The sequence below is a fragment of the Cherax quadricarinatus genome, chromosome 41 (genome assembly GCF_038502225.1).
Source record: "Cherax quadricarinatus isolate ZL_2023a chromosome 41, ASM3850222v1, whole genome shotgun sequence".
Taxonomy (NCBI): domain Eukaryota; kingdom Metazoa; phylum Arthropoda; class Malacostraca; order Decapoda; family Parastacidae; genus Cherax; species Cherax quadricarinatus.
Window position 1 is genome coordinate 19,003,516 of NC_091332.1, and position 16,320 is coordinate 19,019,835.

At 40.9% G+C, this 16,320-nt stretch overlaps 1 protein-coding gene across 1 annotated transcript in view; it reads right to left on the reverse strand.

Moving 5' to 3' along the window:
• The window catches only part of LOC138853832 (cytochrome P450 4C1-like), a 206,576-nt gene that overhangs the window by 46,644 nt on the left and 143,612 nt on the right, over positions 1 to 16,320 (reverse strand). Inside the window, exons 5-6 of the mRNA XM_070093053.1 lie at positions 11,409 to 11,499; positions 7,027 to 7,212 (exon numbers count right to left, since the gene is read on the reverse strand). Coding sequence (XP_069949154.1) covers positions 7,027 to 7,212; positions 11,409 to 11,499 — 277 coding nt within the window. The remainder of the gene's footprint in view (positions 1 to 7,026; positions 7,213 to 11,408; positions 11,500 to 16,320) is intronic.

A 16,320-nucleotide genomic window follows, 5' to 3' on the forward strand; every position in this document is an offset into this window, starting at 1 on the left:
GAGAGAAGTGTGTGAGGCAGTGATGAGGGAGCACTTGCTGGAAGACTGAGAGAGAGAAGTGTGTGAGGCAGTGATGAGGGAGCACTTGCTGGAAGACTGAGAGAGAGAAGTGTGTGAGGCAGTGATGAGGGAGCACTTGCTGGAAGACTGAGAGAGAGAAGTGTGTGAGGCAGTGATGAGGGAGCACTTGCTGGAAGACTGAGAGAGAGAAGTGTGTGAGGCAGTGATGAGGGAGCACTTGCTGGAAGACTGAGAGAGAGAAGTGTGTGAGGCAGTGATGAGGGAGCACTTGCTGGAAGACTGAGAGAGAGAAGTGTGTGAGGCAGTGATGAGGGAGCACTTGCTGGAAGACTGAGAGAGAGAAGTGTGTGAGGCAGTGATGAGGGAGCACTTGCTGGAAGACTGAGAGAGAGAAGTGTGTGAGGCAGTGATGAGGGAGAGAGAGAAGTGTGTGAGGCAGTGATGAGGGAGAGAGAGAAGTGTGTGAGGCAGTGATGAGGGAGAGAGAGAAGTGTGTGAGGCAGTGATGAGGGAGCACTTGCTGGAAGACTGAGAGAGAGAAGTGTGTGAGGCAGTGATGAGGGAGCACTTGCTGGAAGACTGAGAGAGAGAAGTGTGTGAGGCAGTGATGAGGGAGCACTTGCTGGAAGACTGAGAGAGAGAAGTGTGTGAGGCAGTGATGAGGGAGCACTTGCTGGAAGACTGAGAGAGAGAAGTGTGTGAGGGAGTGATGAGGGAGCACTTGCTGGAAGACCGAGAGAGAGAAGTGTGTGAGGCAGTGATGAGGGAGCACTTGCTGGAAGACTGAGAGAGAGAAGTGTGTGAGGCAGTGATGAGGGAGCACTTGCTGGAAGACTGAGAGAGAGAAGTGTGTGAGGCAGTGATGAGGGAGCACTTGCTGGAAGACTGAGAGAGAGAAGTGTGTGAGGCAGTGATGAGGGAGCACTTGCTGGAAGACTGAGAGAGAGAAGTGTGTGAGGCAGTGATGAGGGAGCACTTGCTGGAAGACTGAGAGAGAGAAGTGTGTGAGGCAGTGATGAGGGAGCACTTGCTGGAAGACTGAGAGAGAGAAGTGTGTGAAACAGTGATGAGGGAGCACTTGCTGGAAGACTGAGAGAGAGAAGTGTGTGAGGCAGTGATGAGGGAGCACTTGCTGGAAGACTGAGAGAGAGAAGTGTGTGAGGCAGTGATGAGGGAGCACTTGCTGGAAGACTGAGAGAGAGAAGTGTGTGAGGCAGTGATGAGGGAGCACTTGCTGGAAGACTGAGAGAGAGAAGTGTGTGAGGCAGTGATGAGGGAGCACTTGCTGGAAGACTGAGAGAGAGAAGTGTGTGAGGCAGTGATGAGGGAGCACTTGCTGGAAGACTGAGAGAGAGAAGTGTGTGAGGCATTGATGAGGGAGCACTTGCTGGAAGACTGAGAGAGAGAAGTGTGTGAGGCAGTGATGAGGGAGCACTTGCTGGAAGACTGAGAGAGAGAAGTGTGTGAGGCAGTGATGAGGGAGCACTTGCTGGAAGACTGAGAGAGAGAAGTGTGTGGGGCAGTGATGAGGGAGCACTTGCTGGAAGACTGAGAGAGAGAAGTGTGTGAGGCAGTGATGAGGGAGCACTTGCTGGAAGACTGAGAGAGAGAAGTGTGTGAGGCAGTGATGAGGGAGCACTTGCTGGAAGACTGAGAGAGAGAAGTGTGTGAGGCAGTGATGAGGGAGCACTTGCTGGAAGATAGTGTCAATCTGTTTTGTATAAGATTTAGGCCATTTTTTTGTGTGTGTGTGATTTTGTTTGCACTCTTATGGTACAGGAATGACCTTGGTGTATGTGGGACCTGTTTATTAAGAAATAGTAATGTCTTTTTGCTTGCAGACTGAAGAGTCGGGTCGTGGAGACCCACTAATAATTGTATATTAGTAGATGTTTTGTGAAATGTGGAGAAAACAGGTTTTGTTTTGTATATACGTATGTTGTTACTGATATGACAGTGTATATTTTTGTATATGTGAGTTTATCTGTCCTCCCTGGTAATCAACCCAAAAGTATTGTGAATATACCTTTCTGGTCCTAGGTTGGTGTATTTTTTTAATATCTTAATGCCCCTAGACGAGGTTTTAACCCCTAGGGCCAGTAAAATTTCGTAATATCAGGTGCATGTCCGGGAAAATGATAAAATTTAATGTGATAATTCAGCTGTTGAACCTGGAAAGTCAAAGATTATTTTTTTAACTTATAACACAAGGTTGACTCAAAAGAGGATAAAATATATAATAGTTATTGCAAATAATAATTTATATTTTTCCTGAGTAATTAATAAAGAATTATTTTTCTGCCTAATTTTTGTGAGTGCAAATTTGATGAATTTTTAGGGAGTTATTTAAAAATAGTTATTCTCTGTAAATATAATAATTTTATTTAACAAATTTTGTTTTTGTTCATTGCTTTATTGAGGTTTATTATTTTGCATAAATAATTTTTGCTGTAATAATAAGCAGCTTCACACTGATAGTAAAGAAAGTAATGAGTCAGATTTTTTTGGTTAAAATTAGCCATAACAAATGAAGAACAAGAACAGAGAAGCATTGAACGTACAATGATCCGTGCAAAAGGAGACAATTTGTTTATCAGTAGGAAACAGACAGAGGTGCAAATATGTTTAATTTGGTTGAAGCTGTAAAGTTTGTTTAGAATCTTTAGATAAAGACCCAGACAATTTTGTCTCGTTATTTGAGAAAACTGTTACGTCACAGTAAATGGGTGATATTAGCAAGAACCCAGTTAACTGGGTTTCAAGCAATTACTTCCCTAGATGAGCATAAATTTTCAGATTATGAAGGATATAGTTTTGTTGGCTTATCAGATATTACCAGAGAGGCAAATGCACAAGTTTAGAATATGGAAAAGAGGAGATGTCGCTGCTGACGAAATACTGCCTCTCCAAATGTGTGGTTGGTGGTTATTTTGCTAGATGATCATTTGAACAGTGAATATCTTGAGGAGAAAGATTTGAATAATTTTAACCTTGTTTTAGAGTCGGATTATAGGTTTATAGCCTACCAAAAATTTGGAAGCAGTTATCACCAACCAGAGGGAGTATGAAATTTCACAGGTTTAAGCCATTTATTTTCCAGTTTCCTGATCACAAGAGTTTTCAGCTTACTTACCACCATAATTCTGGATCCCAGAGTTTTAAGTCTACTTCTCAGCTACTTACTCAGGGAAGTGGTAAGTCAGCTTCAGGTTTATGAAGTCAGGGAACAGGTAGAAAAAGCAGAGTTCTCCAGGGACAAGGGACTCAGCCTGCCCCAAGTTTGCATGGTTTATAATTGTTTCTATTGTAATAAAAAGGCTACTTGAAGCAATGTTGTAGAGAGATGCCTAGGGACCAAGCTGCTGCACAAGCCTCTCAAGTAAGCACACCAGTTACACCAGTTACACCAGTTACACCAGTTACACCAGTTACACCAGTTACACGTGCTGTAACTTGCATTTCAGTTTTACTACAAAATACACAGGAAAGCCCTGCTTCTTTAGGCCCACTGGTGAAGGTTTTTTCAAGTTAATCCACTGCAGCCCTACGCCAAAATTAAGTAGGGTAGGAGGTGTTTCGTCTTTAGAGAGATGGATGTAGTAATTTTCCTCTTTTATTTTTCTTTGACTAGCTGCATCCAATTGGATATAGCTAGCAGAGTGAGACCTGTGGTCTGGTTGTGGGGGTATTATTCAGGATACTGCATTATTGTAGAATATAAAAAGTGTAGTAGTGTTTAATATATAGTGTCAGTAGACATGAATTGAACAGCAAACAGACCTGTTTTAGACACGGCCAGTTTTAGTGTACAGGCGACAGTAATGAGAGAGCAGTTGCTGGAAGGGGGTGTCATGGTGTTTTGCGTAAGGTTTAAACCATAGTTTTTTTGAGGTTTTGTTTTCATTAATCAAGAACGAAAGTTAGAGGTTCGAAGGCGATCAGATACCGCCCTAGTTCTAACCATAAACGATGCCAACTAGCGATCCGCCGGCGTTAATCCCAAGACCGGCGGGCAACTTCCGGGAAACCAAAAGTTTTTGGATTCCGGGGAAAGTATGGTTGCAAAGGTGATGGGGCGCTTGGTGCCAGGTGAGAGGCTCTTAATTAATGCAAGACGAAGGGCTCTAAATGCAATAAGAGGGGCTCGTGGTGTACAATGAATGCTCTTGATGCAAGATGGGGGCTCTTGATGCAAGGTGAATGGTAATTTTTGTAAGATGAGTTGTTCTTGATGCAATATGAAGAGCTCCTGATGTATGGTCAAGGTTTTTGATGCAAGGTAAGGTGCTCTTGATGCAAAGTGAGGGGATCTTGATACAAGATGAGGGTTTTCTTGGTGCACGGTGACAGCTCTTGATGCAAGGTGAGGTGCTCTTGATGCAAAGTTATTGACTCTTGTTGCAAGGTGAGTTGGCTCTTAATGCATAGCGCTCTTGATGTAAGGTGTCCCTAGTGATTGTAGCTTATTTTTTATTATTTTTTTACTATAGTGATGAAAGGTGAGAGGGGTTGTTGATGTACGATGATGGCTCTTGATGCATGATGAAGTGTATTGATGCATGAGGGCTCTTGTTGCAAGATGTACACCGAGGGCTTTTGATGCATCATGAAAGGATCTTCATGCAACACGAGAGGCTCTTGATGCATGGTGGGTAGCCTTTAATCAAAGTGAGGGGTTCTTGATGTAAAGTGAGAGGCTTTTTATGCATGATAAGTGGCTCTTGATGGAGAGTGTGGTGTTCTTGATACAAGATGACAGGCTTTTACCATATGGTAAGAGCTCTTGATGAAAGGTGATGGAATCTTGATGAAAAATGATTCAAGATGAAGGCGTAAAAATGAACGATTATATACTCAGTTGGGGTTTATATTTCGCCTTGTGTCGCCTTTACATATCGTGTCATGCTGGTGCTGATATCTAGCGGCCATAGACCTACCAAGCTTCAGCCTACGAGATGCTGTATCTACCTCACTCACGCACCCAACAACCTTCAGACAACAGCTCAGTCCCACTCCTCTCTCTCCCGCAGCCGAGGCCAAGCAAGTTGGGCACCAGGGCAATTTAAAAACACTGCCAACGTATCAAAACCCTAATAAAGTAACACCTCTCCTCTGAAGCCTTATCATTCGCTACCAGGCCTACTTCAGTCATAGAGGTGTCTTCACAAAATTCAACTTCAATAGCAAAAACATACAGTGGGAACAAATCAACCAGGTCCTAAATGAAACAAGCTGGGAAGATATCTTAAACATAAAGAAACCGAATATTTTCCTAGAAAAAATTAATTGTGGTTCTTGAGTCTGCTCAAGGCACATTCCATTAAGAAAAAGAAAGAGAAGATGTAAACTAGAAAGAGAGAGACGCTCCCTATACAGACAAACGCGAAGAACCGCAGAGCTGCTGAGAGAGGCAAATATATCTAAAATACGAAGGGAGGCACTAGTCACTGAAATAGCAAATATCGAACTTAAGCTGAAGTAATCTTACAGGAGACAAGAACTAAAAGCCATAAAGGAAATTGAAAAAAAAAAATAACTCTTATGCCAAATCCAAGAGAAAAACAACATCAAGTATTGGGCCTCTGCTTAGGCGAGATGGGACATACACTGATGACAGCAAAGAAATGAGTGAGATACTAAAGTCCCAATACGACTCAGAGTTCAGCGAGCAGCTTCCCAGACTAAACGTCGACAATCTAAATGAATTCTTTATGAACGAGACCCAAAATCTGGTCATCTGAAAAATCTCTGATATCCTAATACCAAAAGACTTTGAAAAGACAATTAATAATATGCCCATGCATTCTGCCCCAAGCCCAGACTCGTGTTTATCAAGAACTGCAAGAAGCCTCCTGTCACGTGCCTTCAGCATTCTATGGAGAGGGAGCATGGACACAGGGGTCAGCCTACACTCACTAAAACCAACAGACGTAGCTCCACTCTACAACGGTGGCAGTGAAGTAATTGCAAAGAACTACATACCGATAGTACGAACATCTCATATCATAAAAATCTTTGAAAGGTTTCTAAGAAGCAAGGTTGCCAGCCACCTAGATACCCATCAGTTACACAACCAAGAGCAATACGGATTTACATCAGGTCGCTCCTGCCTGTCCCAGCTACTGGACCACTATGACAAGGTCTTGGATGCCATAGAGGATAAACAAAATGCAGATGTTGCCTTCGACAAGTGTGACCACGGTGTAATAGCGCACAAAATGCGTGAAAATGAAATAACAGGAAAAGCTGGTAGATGGATCTTTAACTTCCTAACAAATAGAACACATAGAGTAACAGTAAACAGAGCAAAGTCCGAGGCAGCTACTGTGAAAAGCTCTGTTCCACAAGGCACAGTACTCGCTCCCATCCTATTCCTCATCCACATATCTGACATAGAGACGTAAGCCATGGCTTCATGTCTTCCTTCGCGGTTGACACCCAAATTCCCATGACAGTGACGTCCATCAAAGACACCGCAAGACTCCAAGTGAACATCAACCAAATCTTCAAATGGGCCAATCAAAACAATACGAAGTTCATTGAAAAGAAATTTCAACTACTCAGATATGGAAAACTTGAGGAAATTAAAACTGTACCAGGGTATACAACAAATTCTAACAATACAATAGAGCGAAAAAGTAATGTGAAGGACCTAGGAGCGATAATGTTAGAGGATATCGCCTCCAAAGAGCAAAACAATGTATCTACCGCATCTGTTAGTAAAATAATAATAGTATAATAATAATAATAATAATAATAATAATAATAATAATAATAATAATAATAATAATAATAATAATATTAATAATAATAATAATAATAATAATAATAATAATAATAATAATAATAATAATAATAATAATAATAATAATAATAATCCTATATCAAGCTATATCTACAGAATGCATTCATAAATGCTAAGTTTGGTTTGAAATTCCTTTTCGATGATAATTACAATTACTACCATTAATTTCATATAGGATTAAATATACTTTAAGAGCTTACCACAGATAATATCAAGGGTACAGAGCGTAACAAATGGGAAGATATCAAAAGGCTTGCCATCTGCCTTCTGCTGCAACTTCTGCACCATCTTGTTGCTCTGGTTGTTGAAAACCTCCACAAAATCCTCCAGAATCTTGAAGTGGAAGGCCGGGGTCAACAGCTTCCGGCGAGAGTGCCACTTGCTTCCTAAGGTAAACATCACCAGGAATATTAACAAAATATACCTAGAAATATACCTATATCATTGAACCTTATGAAGTTCAAGGATGAGAAATTTCAGTTACTCTGACATGGAAAACGTGAGGAAATTAAAATTTCATCGGAGTTTAAAACAAATTCCAACTACAAAATAGAGTGAAGAGCTAATGTCAAAGTCCTGAGGGTGATCATGTCAGAGGATCTCACCTTCAAGGACCATAACACTGTATCAATCGCATCTGCTACAAAAATGACAGGATGGATAACGAGAACCTTCAAAACCAGGGATGCCAAGCCCATGATGACACTCTTCAGGTCGCTGGAATATTTCTGCACACTAACAGTAACTTTCAAGGCAGGTGAAATTGCTAACCTAGAAAATGTACGGAGAACCTTCATGGTACACATAACTGTGATAAACCACCTCAATTACTGTGAACGCTTAAAGTTCCTAAACCTGTACTCCCTAGAACGCAGGAGGGAGAGATACATGATAATATACACCTGGAAAATCCTTGAGGGACAAGTACCAAACTTGCACACGAAAATCATTCAAAACAAAAGCAAAAGACTCGGCAGACGGTGCAACATCCCCCCAATGAAAAACAGGGGTGCCACTGACACAATAAGTGTCAGGGGCCCAAGACTGTTCTACTGCCTCCCAGCATACATCAGGGGGATTACCAATAGACTCTTGGCTGTCATCAAGCAGGCACCTGTACGGGCAAGTAAAGTCAGTACTTGACCAGCTGGGTTGTGGTTCGTACGTTAGATTACGTACAGCTAGCAGTAACAGCCTGGTTGATCAAGCCCTGATCCACCATGAGGCCTGGTTACAGACCGGGCCGCGGGGGCGTTGACCCCCGGAACTCTCTCTGGGTATACTTCAGGGAGGTATACAGAACATTTTTTTTTATTTCGACTAATTTATTGTGCTCCTTCACAGCCATCCTGTGGATGGTAGTGTGAGAGAAAATGCAGAGACACAAAAGGCCAAGAACCCAGAACCTAAAAGGTTTAAAAGGAGCACATCTCTCGATTTATATTCACTATTTCACTTGCGCACCGGCTTGCTAATTTTAGAACTGGTTCGCCATAGGTTTGAATCATAAGAACATAAGAACGAAGGAACACTGCAGAAGGCCTACTGGCTCATGCGAGGCAGGTCCAAGTCTCCTACCGGCTTAAGCCAATGCACCCAACCTAGTCAGGTCAGGTCACATTGACTTAAGGGAGGAACACGGCAACCGACCTGGTAGCACAAACTATCAGGTCCAACTCACACCCACCCACATCCACTCATGTATTTATCCAACCTATTTTTAAAGCTACACAACGTTCTGGCCTCTATAACTGTACTCGGGAGTTTGTTCCACTCATCCACAACTCTATTACCAAACCAGTACTTTCCTATATCCTTCCTGAATCTGAATTTTTCCAACTTAAAACCATTGCTGCGAGTCCTGTCTAGGCTAGATATTTTCAGCACACTATTTACATCCCCTTTATTTATTCCTGTCTTCCATTTATACACCTCAATCATATCCCCCCTAATTCTACGTCTTTCTAGAGAGTGCAGATTCAGGGCCCTTAGTCTATCCTCATAGGGAAGGTTTCTGATACATGGGATCAACTTTGTCATCCTCCTTTGTACATTTTCCAGAGAATTTATATCCATTCTGTAATACGGTGACCAAAACTGTGCAGCATAATCTAAATGAGGCCTAACCAAGGATGTATAGAGTTGAAGAACAACCTGAGGACTCCTATTATTTATGCTTCTTGATATGAAGCCAAGGATTCTATTAGCTTTATTGCGAACACTTATGCACTGTTGTCTTGGTTTCAGATTACTGCTAACCAAAACTCCTAAATCTTTTTCGCAATCCGTAATATTAAGATCTACATTATTTAGTTTATATGTGGCATGGTTATTGTCCTGTCCAACATTTAGAACTTTGCATTTGTCTATATTAAACTGCATCTGCATCTGCAGATGGTTTCTATAGGTGACTGGCAGACTACTGCTTACATTCAGAATACATTTATATTTTCTTCGCCAGTGCACATTAAACGTTGTTATTCCTATTCTTTTCTAAAAATAGGAGATTTGCTCTTTCCAGACGTAAACGGAATTTAAAACTCATATTAAATTTTATATACACTTAAAGATGCGGCTTTTGCAAAACACACACGAGTAAATATGAAGAGCAACACATAAGTATATAAGCAAGTTCATAAGCAAATACGTAGGGAAGTACATGTGTAAATACGAACTATAGACCAATAAGCCTTACCTCCATAGTGGGAAAATTTATGGAATCAATAATTGCCGAAGCAATTCGTAGCCATCTTGACAGGCACAGATTTGTTAATGAATCTCAACACGGTTTTACAAAGGGGCGCTCCTGTCTTACGATTTTACTAACTTTTTTCACTAAAGTGTTTGAGGAGGTAGATCATGGTAATGAATATGATATTGTGTATATGGACTTCAGTAAGGCTTTCGATAGAGTTCCACATCAGAGGCTATTGAGGAAACTTAAGGCACACGGAATAGGAGGAGAAATTTTTTCCTGGGTAGAGGCATGGTTGATGAATAGACAGCAAAGAGTTTGCATAAATGGGAAGAAATCAGAATGGGGGCACGTCACAAGCGGTGTTCCTCAGGGGTCAGTGTTGGGCCCGTTGTTGTTCACAATTTACATAAACGACATAGATGAGGGAATAAATAGCGACATAAGCAAATTTGCTGATGACACCAAAATAGGCCGTCCAATTCATTCTAATGAGGACATTAGAGCACTCCAGGATGATTTGAATAGACTGACGCAATGGTCGGAGAAGTGGCAGATGCAGTTTAATATTGACAAATGCAAAGTTCTAAATGTTGGACAGTTAAATAACCATGCCACATATAAACTACATAATGTAGATCTTAATACTACTGATTGTGAAAAAGATTTAGGAGCTCTTGTTAGCAGTAACCTAAAACCAAGACAACAGTGCATTAGTGCTCGCAATAAAGCTAACAGAATTCTTGGCTTCATATCTAGAAGTATAAATAATAGAAGTCCTCAGGTTGTTCTTCAACTCTATATATCCTTGGTTAGGCCTCATTTAGACTATGCTACTCAGTTCTGGTCACCGTATTACAGAATGGATATAAATGCTCTGGAAAACGTGCAAAGGAGGATGACAAAGATGATCCCATGTATCAGAAATCTTCCCTATGAGGATAGACTGAGGGCCCTGAATCTGCACTCTCTCGAAAGGCGTAGAATTAGGGGGGATATGCTCGAGGTGTATAAATGGAAAACAGGAATAAATAAAGGGGATGTAAATAGTGTGCTGAAAAATTCCAGCCAAGACAGGACTCGCAGCAATGGTTTCAAGTTGGAGAAATTCCGATTCAGGAAGGATATAGGAAAGTACTGGTTTGGTAATAGAGTTGTGGATTAGTGGAACAAACTCCAGAGTACAGTTATTGAGGCTAAAACATTGTGTAGTTTTAAAAATAGGTTGGATAAATACATGAGTGGGTGTGGGTGGGTGTAAGTTGGACCTGACTAGCTTGTGCTGCTGGGTCTGGTGCCGTGCTCCATTCTTGAGTGGGGATGACCAGACTGGGTGGGTCATTGGGATAATCCGGGGGGGAGACATGGACCTGCTCCGCATGGGTCAGTATTATTATTATTAAAGATTAGCCGGTATTCTCCCGGCCCGGGCCTTTTCCAAGTGGTGGCCCGGCCTTGGCTCCCTCTCTAGGAAGTGTCTGAGACCTAAGTCTCCCATGGGAGGAGGCACAAGTACCTCCTCATCTTTGGGACTAACTGTCCCCAGGCCTAGCCACAAGATAGGCCTCTCTGGTCTGCCATCCCCGCCCCAAGTGGGCAAATGGGAATGACAGTCTTATGAGCTAAAGGCTCGGGCTCAGGCACCTACCCTACCCTAGAAGGGTTAGGCATGGTAACGATGATGGGTCAGTAGGCCTTTTGCAGTGTTCCTTCTTTCTTATATTTCTTATGTTCTTATGAGTAAATACATTTAAAAGTACATGTGTAAATCAAGGATAAATATATAAGTAATTGCAACAGTAAATACATTGTTAAATATACGAGTTAAAGACTGAGTACATACTGGGCAAGAATATTAGCACATACTTGGTGAGGACAACAACTGACCTGTGGAGGTGAGGAGACCAGTGCCGAGCCAGGGGTGCAGAAAGTTGTAATCACGACTTTTGTCCAGGTGTTTTTGACTGCTCAGGATCACCTGTGTACACAATCTAGTTATATACAAAGATTATTTTAATATTAGTTAAGTAATTTTATTTTGCCAATACTGTGCATAATCTCTTTCACTTCCGAATTATAAATTTATTGCAATAATGAATAACCAAATGAATGTGCACTAAAATTTTAATATAGTCTAGCTTAACGTAGTTCTTGTCAAATGTATATGGGAAAGGGGCAATCATTTACACCATATTGTGCGCACACACACACACACACACACACACACACACACATTATATATATGTCAGCATAGTTGCTGATCCCTGTATTCCCAGTATTATATAGCATAGCATATTAGTATCATCCATGTGCTTTAGATACGAGATCCCTTGTAGGCCTGTGGCTTTGTGTGACGTCACGGGATACAGATGTGTAGGCTCATACCTCTGTCCCGGCCTCACTCGGCGGCAGACCATCCAGGCGAAGACAGGCAAGGCACTGGGCTCCATCCCTCATCTCAGTCTGACAATATAGTTACCATCCTACAAGTGTGTCTACCTTCAACCTACGATATCTCCATTAAAGAACCCTTACGATAAATGGTGGCATCGGAGGGCCTGTAATTCTGACGATTACAGCGATTTCTGGAGATAATTTTCGACCAGCAAGACGGCCATTTCGTGTCACCAGTAGGCCTACCGAGGTTCACCCCAGCCAGCTACCTCAAGCCAGCTACCCTACCAGCTTCTACATTATTCACTGGTCAGTCTCTTTGTATTAGTGTATCTGCTTATTTGCATCACTCCTGAGGGGTTGACCCGAGTTTGCAAAATAAGCCAGTTTCCAGTCTGTGGTGGGGGAGTCAGAACAACCGAGCCCAGTCCAGCCTAGTCTACTCCATCCAATTCCTTTGCCTGCCAAGCCAGCTTCCACCCCTGCTGTGCTCATCGTGTGAAGTTATCAAGCTATTCTGTGTGAAGGGTTATGATAAGCCAGCTAGTAACTAACCCAGGTGTCTTACCCCAGTACTCGAGCAAGCCACGTGAGTAGTCTTCATCGCTTGTGATTCAAGCTCCAAGCATTCTGAGTGCTCTTTTTCATCCTTGTGGTGTTGTAGTATTTCGTGGGTTTATTTTAAGCCAGCCGGGTTAGAATTATCTTCGCGGCAGTGTGGGTGTTCTCAGTGAGGCTTACGACGTTCAACCCATAAGCCCAGCCACTCACGATCACGTGTGTCGCACCATTGCCGGTCTCAGTCCTGTTAACCCACAAACCCAACTACAGTCAGCCATTACACACTCAACTACTTCATCAGTGTTTTGGTGCACTGCTAAGGGTTGTAGCACCATATTTTAAGGACCACATAGGGGGTCAAGAGCTAGAGTGTGTTCGCACCATCTTTATAAAGCCTCCTGTGTGTGTTTATCGCCGAAGTAAGCGCAATTCTACGATCATCTGTGCAGAGGACAGCAGCAAGACCATATAAACAATCCATCAATCTCATTCTTCAAGTGTTACAGCGATAATATTTTTTTTTAGAGACATTTGCGAGTGTTGAGACATTTCTTTTGTGTTCCCAGTGATTTTTCTCTTAGTGACATTCAGTGACTCTTGATCAGACTCAGTGTTTATCATGTACTGATTGCATTAATTTCTTTTAATCTCCTTAATTCAGTGTTAATTTTCGTGCATTATTTTATATCTGTTGTGTTGTGTATCTTTTTATACACTTGAAGTAAGTACTTAGTGTTTTTCCTTTGTTGTGTGTGCAACATATGAGCAGTATAGAACTTGTGTTTACACTTCAGAATCACCTAAAGTTCTCAGTATTCCAGTGAAGTATTTCAGTAAATTTTTCACCTCATATTCTGCATCACAACTCAGTGTTGTCTGTTATTTTATTTCTTCCCAGCATTTGTGTATTTTTATTTTGTTCCCTGTGTGTTGAACATTCTTGTGTTCATATTCTTTCATTTAGCCAGTGTTTAATTTGTCTTATTTCAACAGACAATAGTGCCATTATTAAAGTCCAAGCAAGAAATCATTTTTACAAAATTTTTCACACATCAAGTTTCATTGCAAGAAAATTCTAGTACTGTGTTTATGTTGATGAGTTGTGTTCTGCATCTCTGTAAGTGTTCAAACCTTTTTTTGTTATGTGTTTTTAGCACCTATTATTTTTCATGTTTTATTGAACAAATTCACTCTTAGTGCAATTTTTAAGTTCTTCTTTTAAAGTAAATTGTTCTTTGCTTGTTAAGTGTTGTTTAAGTTGCAGTTAAGAGTTAAAGTGTTCATTCCTTGATATATTTCTTTTCTTGTGTGTTATAATTTTTATTATTGCACATTGATTCATTTTGCAATAATTCTTGTGCAAATATTGTGTTGCTATTAAAGTTTTTCTTGCAGAAAATTTTATGCAGTGTTGTGCAATACTTTTTTGATTAGCAATTATTTGATATATTGCTACAGTTTATTACAGTGCAGTTTCTTATGCTCTGTTCTGTGCATAGTATTTTATTCTGTTTGTGTCATTTTATTTTTATTTCAGTGAATTGTGTGTCTGTTTTAATTTTTGCACAAGTTTATTGAGTCCATTTTATCATTTTATTGTGTATTTTCCTGTTGCATTGAAAGTAAAGACAACTCACTGTGCCATTCATTCAATTTAAAGTAAAAGTTGAGCAAATCAGATTTGAGTAAGTATAAGTTCTCTTGATTTTCAGTGTTTGTTAAGTTGCATATTCTTCTTGTGTGAGTTCTTTGCTTACTGTGTAACCTGTCAATTTTTAATTACTTATGCAGAATAGTTAAGCATTTTCTTCCATTTAAGCTTACTGTGTCATTCTCTCTATTTTTTTTTTTGACTTATGCTCTTCAGTATTTTCACTGAGAAGATGTCCCAGTCACTTTTGAACGTTCACTTAGTGTATCATTCCAGTCAAAGTCAATATGAATCAGTCCACAGTACTAATATTCCCTTACTGACTGAAAGACAATACCTAGCCCTTGAGCAATGTGTTTGTTCTCACAGCTTGTATTTGAGATTTGTTAAAGTGCTGCGAAATGTGAAGTTCAGATTAAGTTCCTATAGATCCGTGAATTACTTATTAACGTAGCCGAGCGGTCAGGCACTAGTAATACTGTCACTCCTGTCTGGACTCCAGCCACAACATCGTGCACGCAGGATAGTGCTGAGACTACTATCCTTGCGATGGCGACTTGTTCAAGTACTCGTTCCTTCCCAGGGGACGCTTTGAGAAGAACTTTACTTGCAACGAGTTATGCCATCTCTTGCTGATGCCACAAGCCGTTGCAGAAAGACGTTTCTGTGGCTAGTGTGCTCACTTGAGTGTTGTTGTTGTCCCTTGTGTTTCAGATTGTGATCCCATCCTAGTTGACAGTAATCAGTGCATTGTAAGAAGTTATTTCTCGAGTAACTTCCACGTTGTTAACGTTTGTAAGTGTAGTTTCTTTATAGTTGATACCTCGTGTCACTGTGTGCGACTCAGATTGAATATCAGCATTGTTCACCGTGTTCATTTCTTTTCTCCTGTGCTTGCAGTTTGAGATAGTAGATTCGTTCTCCCTTGCTCATATTGCGTGTTATAGCGTTATTTTTTCAACCGGGGGGAGTCATCCACTCCACCGAGTTTGTTCTTTCCTCCAGTAAGAAAGAACTGATACCTTTATTCCAGAACAAACAGCCTACTGGAAGGTTAGCCAGATGGACCTTGACTATCCAAGAGTTCAATCTCACTTTTGAACATTTACCTGGCAAGTTGAATGTAGTCGCAGATGTTTTATTGCGACACGTTAGTGTAGTTACTGCAGATCCTCCATTTACTGTCGAGGATGTCAAAACTGCCCAAAGAACAGATCCCATGTGGTCTGGTGTGATTCGATTCCTGCTCCAGGAAGATCTTATTCTTACTGTGAAGCCACCAGCACCCATTAGTGACTTTGTAATGAGCCAAGAATTACTGTATCGAATAGTTGAGTTGAGTACTCCTAGCAGACGAATTAGTAATTCCAGTCACTAGTGATTGTAGCTGTATCTTTTGTAGATACTCCTTCAGATCTCTCTCAGTCAAGGCATGTGTTAGCCATTGCAGAGGAATTCGATCCTCCCAGAGAAGATAACCATTCTGCATATGTAAACCTTACCCTCGCAGAATTGGGTTTAAGTGTAAACAGCCTGCATAATTAGATGTTCGAGATGAATGAAATTGTCAACTGTGTGTTTTGTTATTAGCCGATCAGTTTGTCAGAAATTTTCGTGTTCACGTTCCCTCCGTATTCTGAGAATTTGACAGTAATAGTCTGAGTGCACCGGATGCTTTTGCTGTTAATTTCACCTTGTATATATATATATATATATTTATTCTTCCTCAGAATCCGTAGAGTGCATGAATACAGATCAATCGATCAATTCCACCCATATTGTATAATTTGTTCTTATAGTTTGTAATGCATTACGTTAAAACTCATTACGTTAAAACTCAATACGTTAACACCCATTACGTAAAATCCATTATGATACCATCCATTAGTTCTAAGTTATATATGAATTTGTTATTGTATAGAATCAGCCCAGATCCGCCTGCCTGTTCAGCCTATAGTATAGTAGTGTATGTTGGGACGACATACGTAACATGACCGAGCTGTCAGCATAGTTGCTGATCCCTGTATTCCCAGTATTATATAGCATAGCATATTAGTATCATCCATGTGCTTTAGATACGAGATCCCTTGTAGGCCTGTGGCTTTGTGTGACGTCACGGGATACAGATGTGTAGGCTCATACCTCTGCCCCGGCCTCACTCTGTGGCAGACCATCCATATATAGTCTGACAAT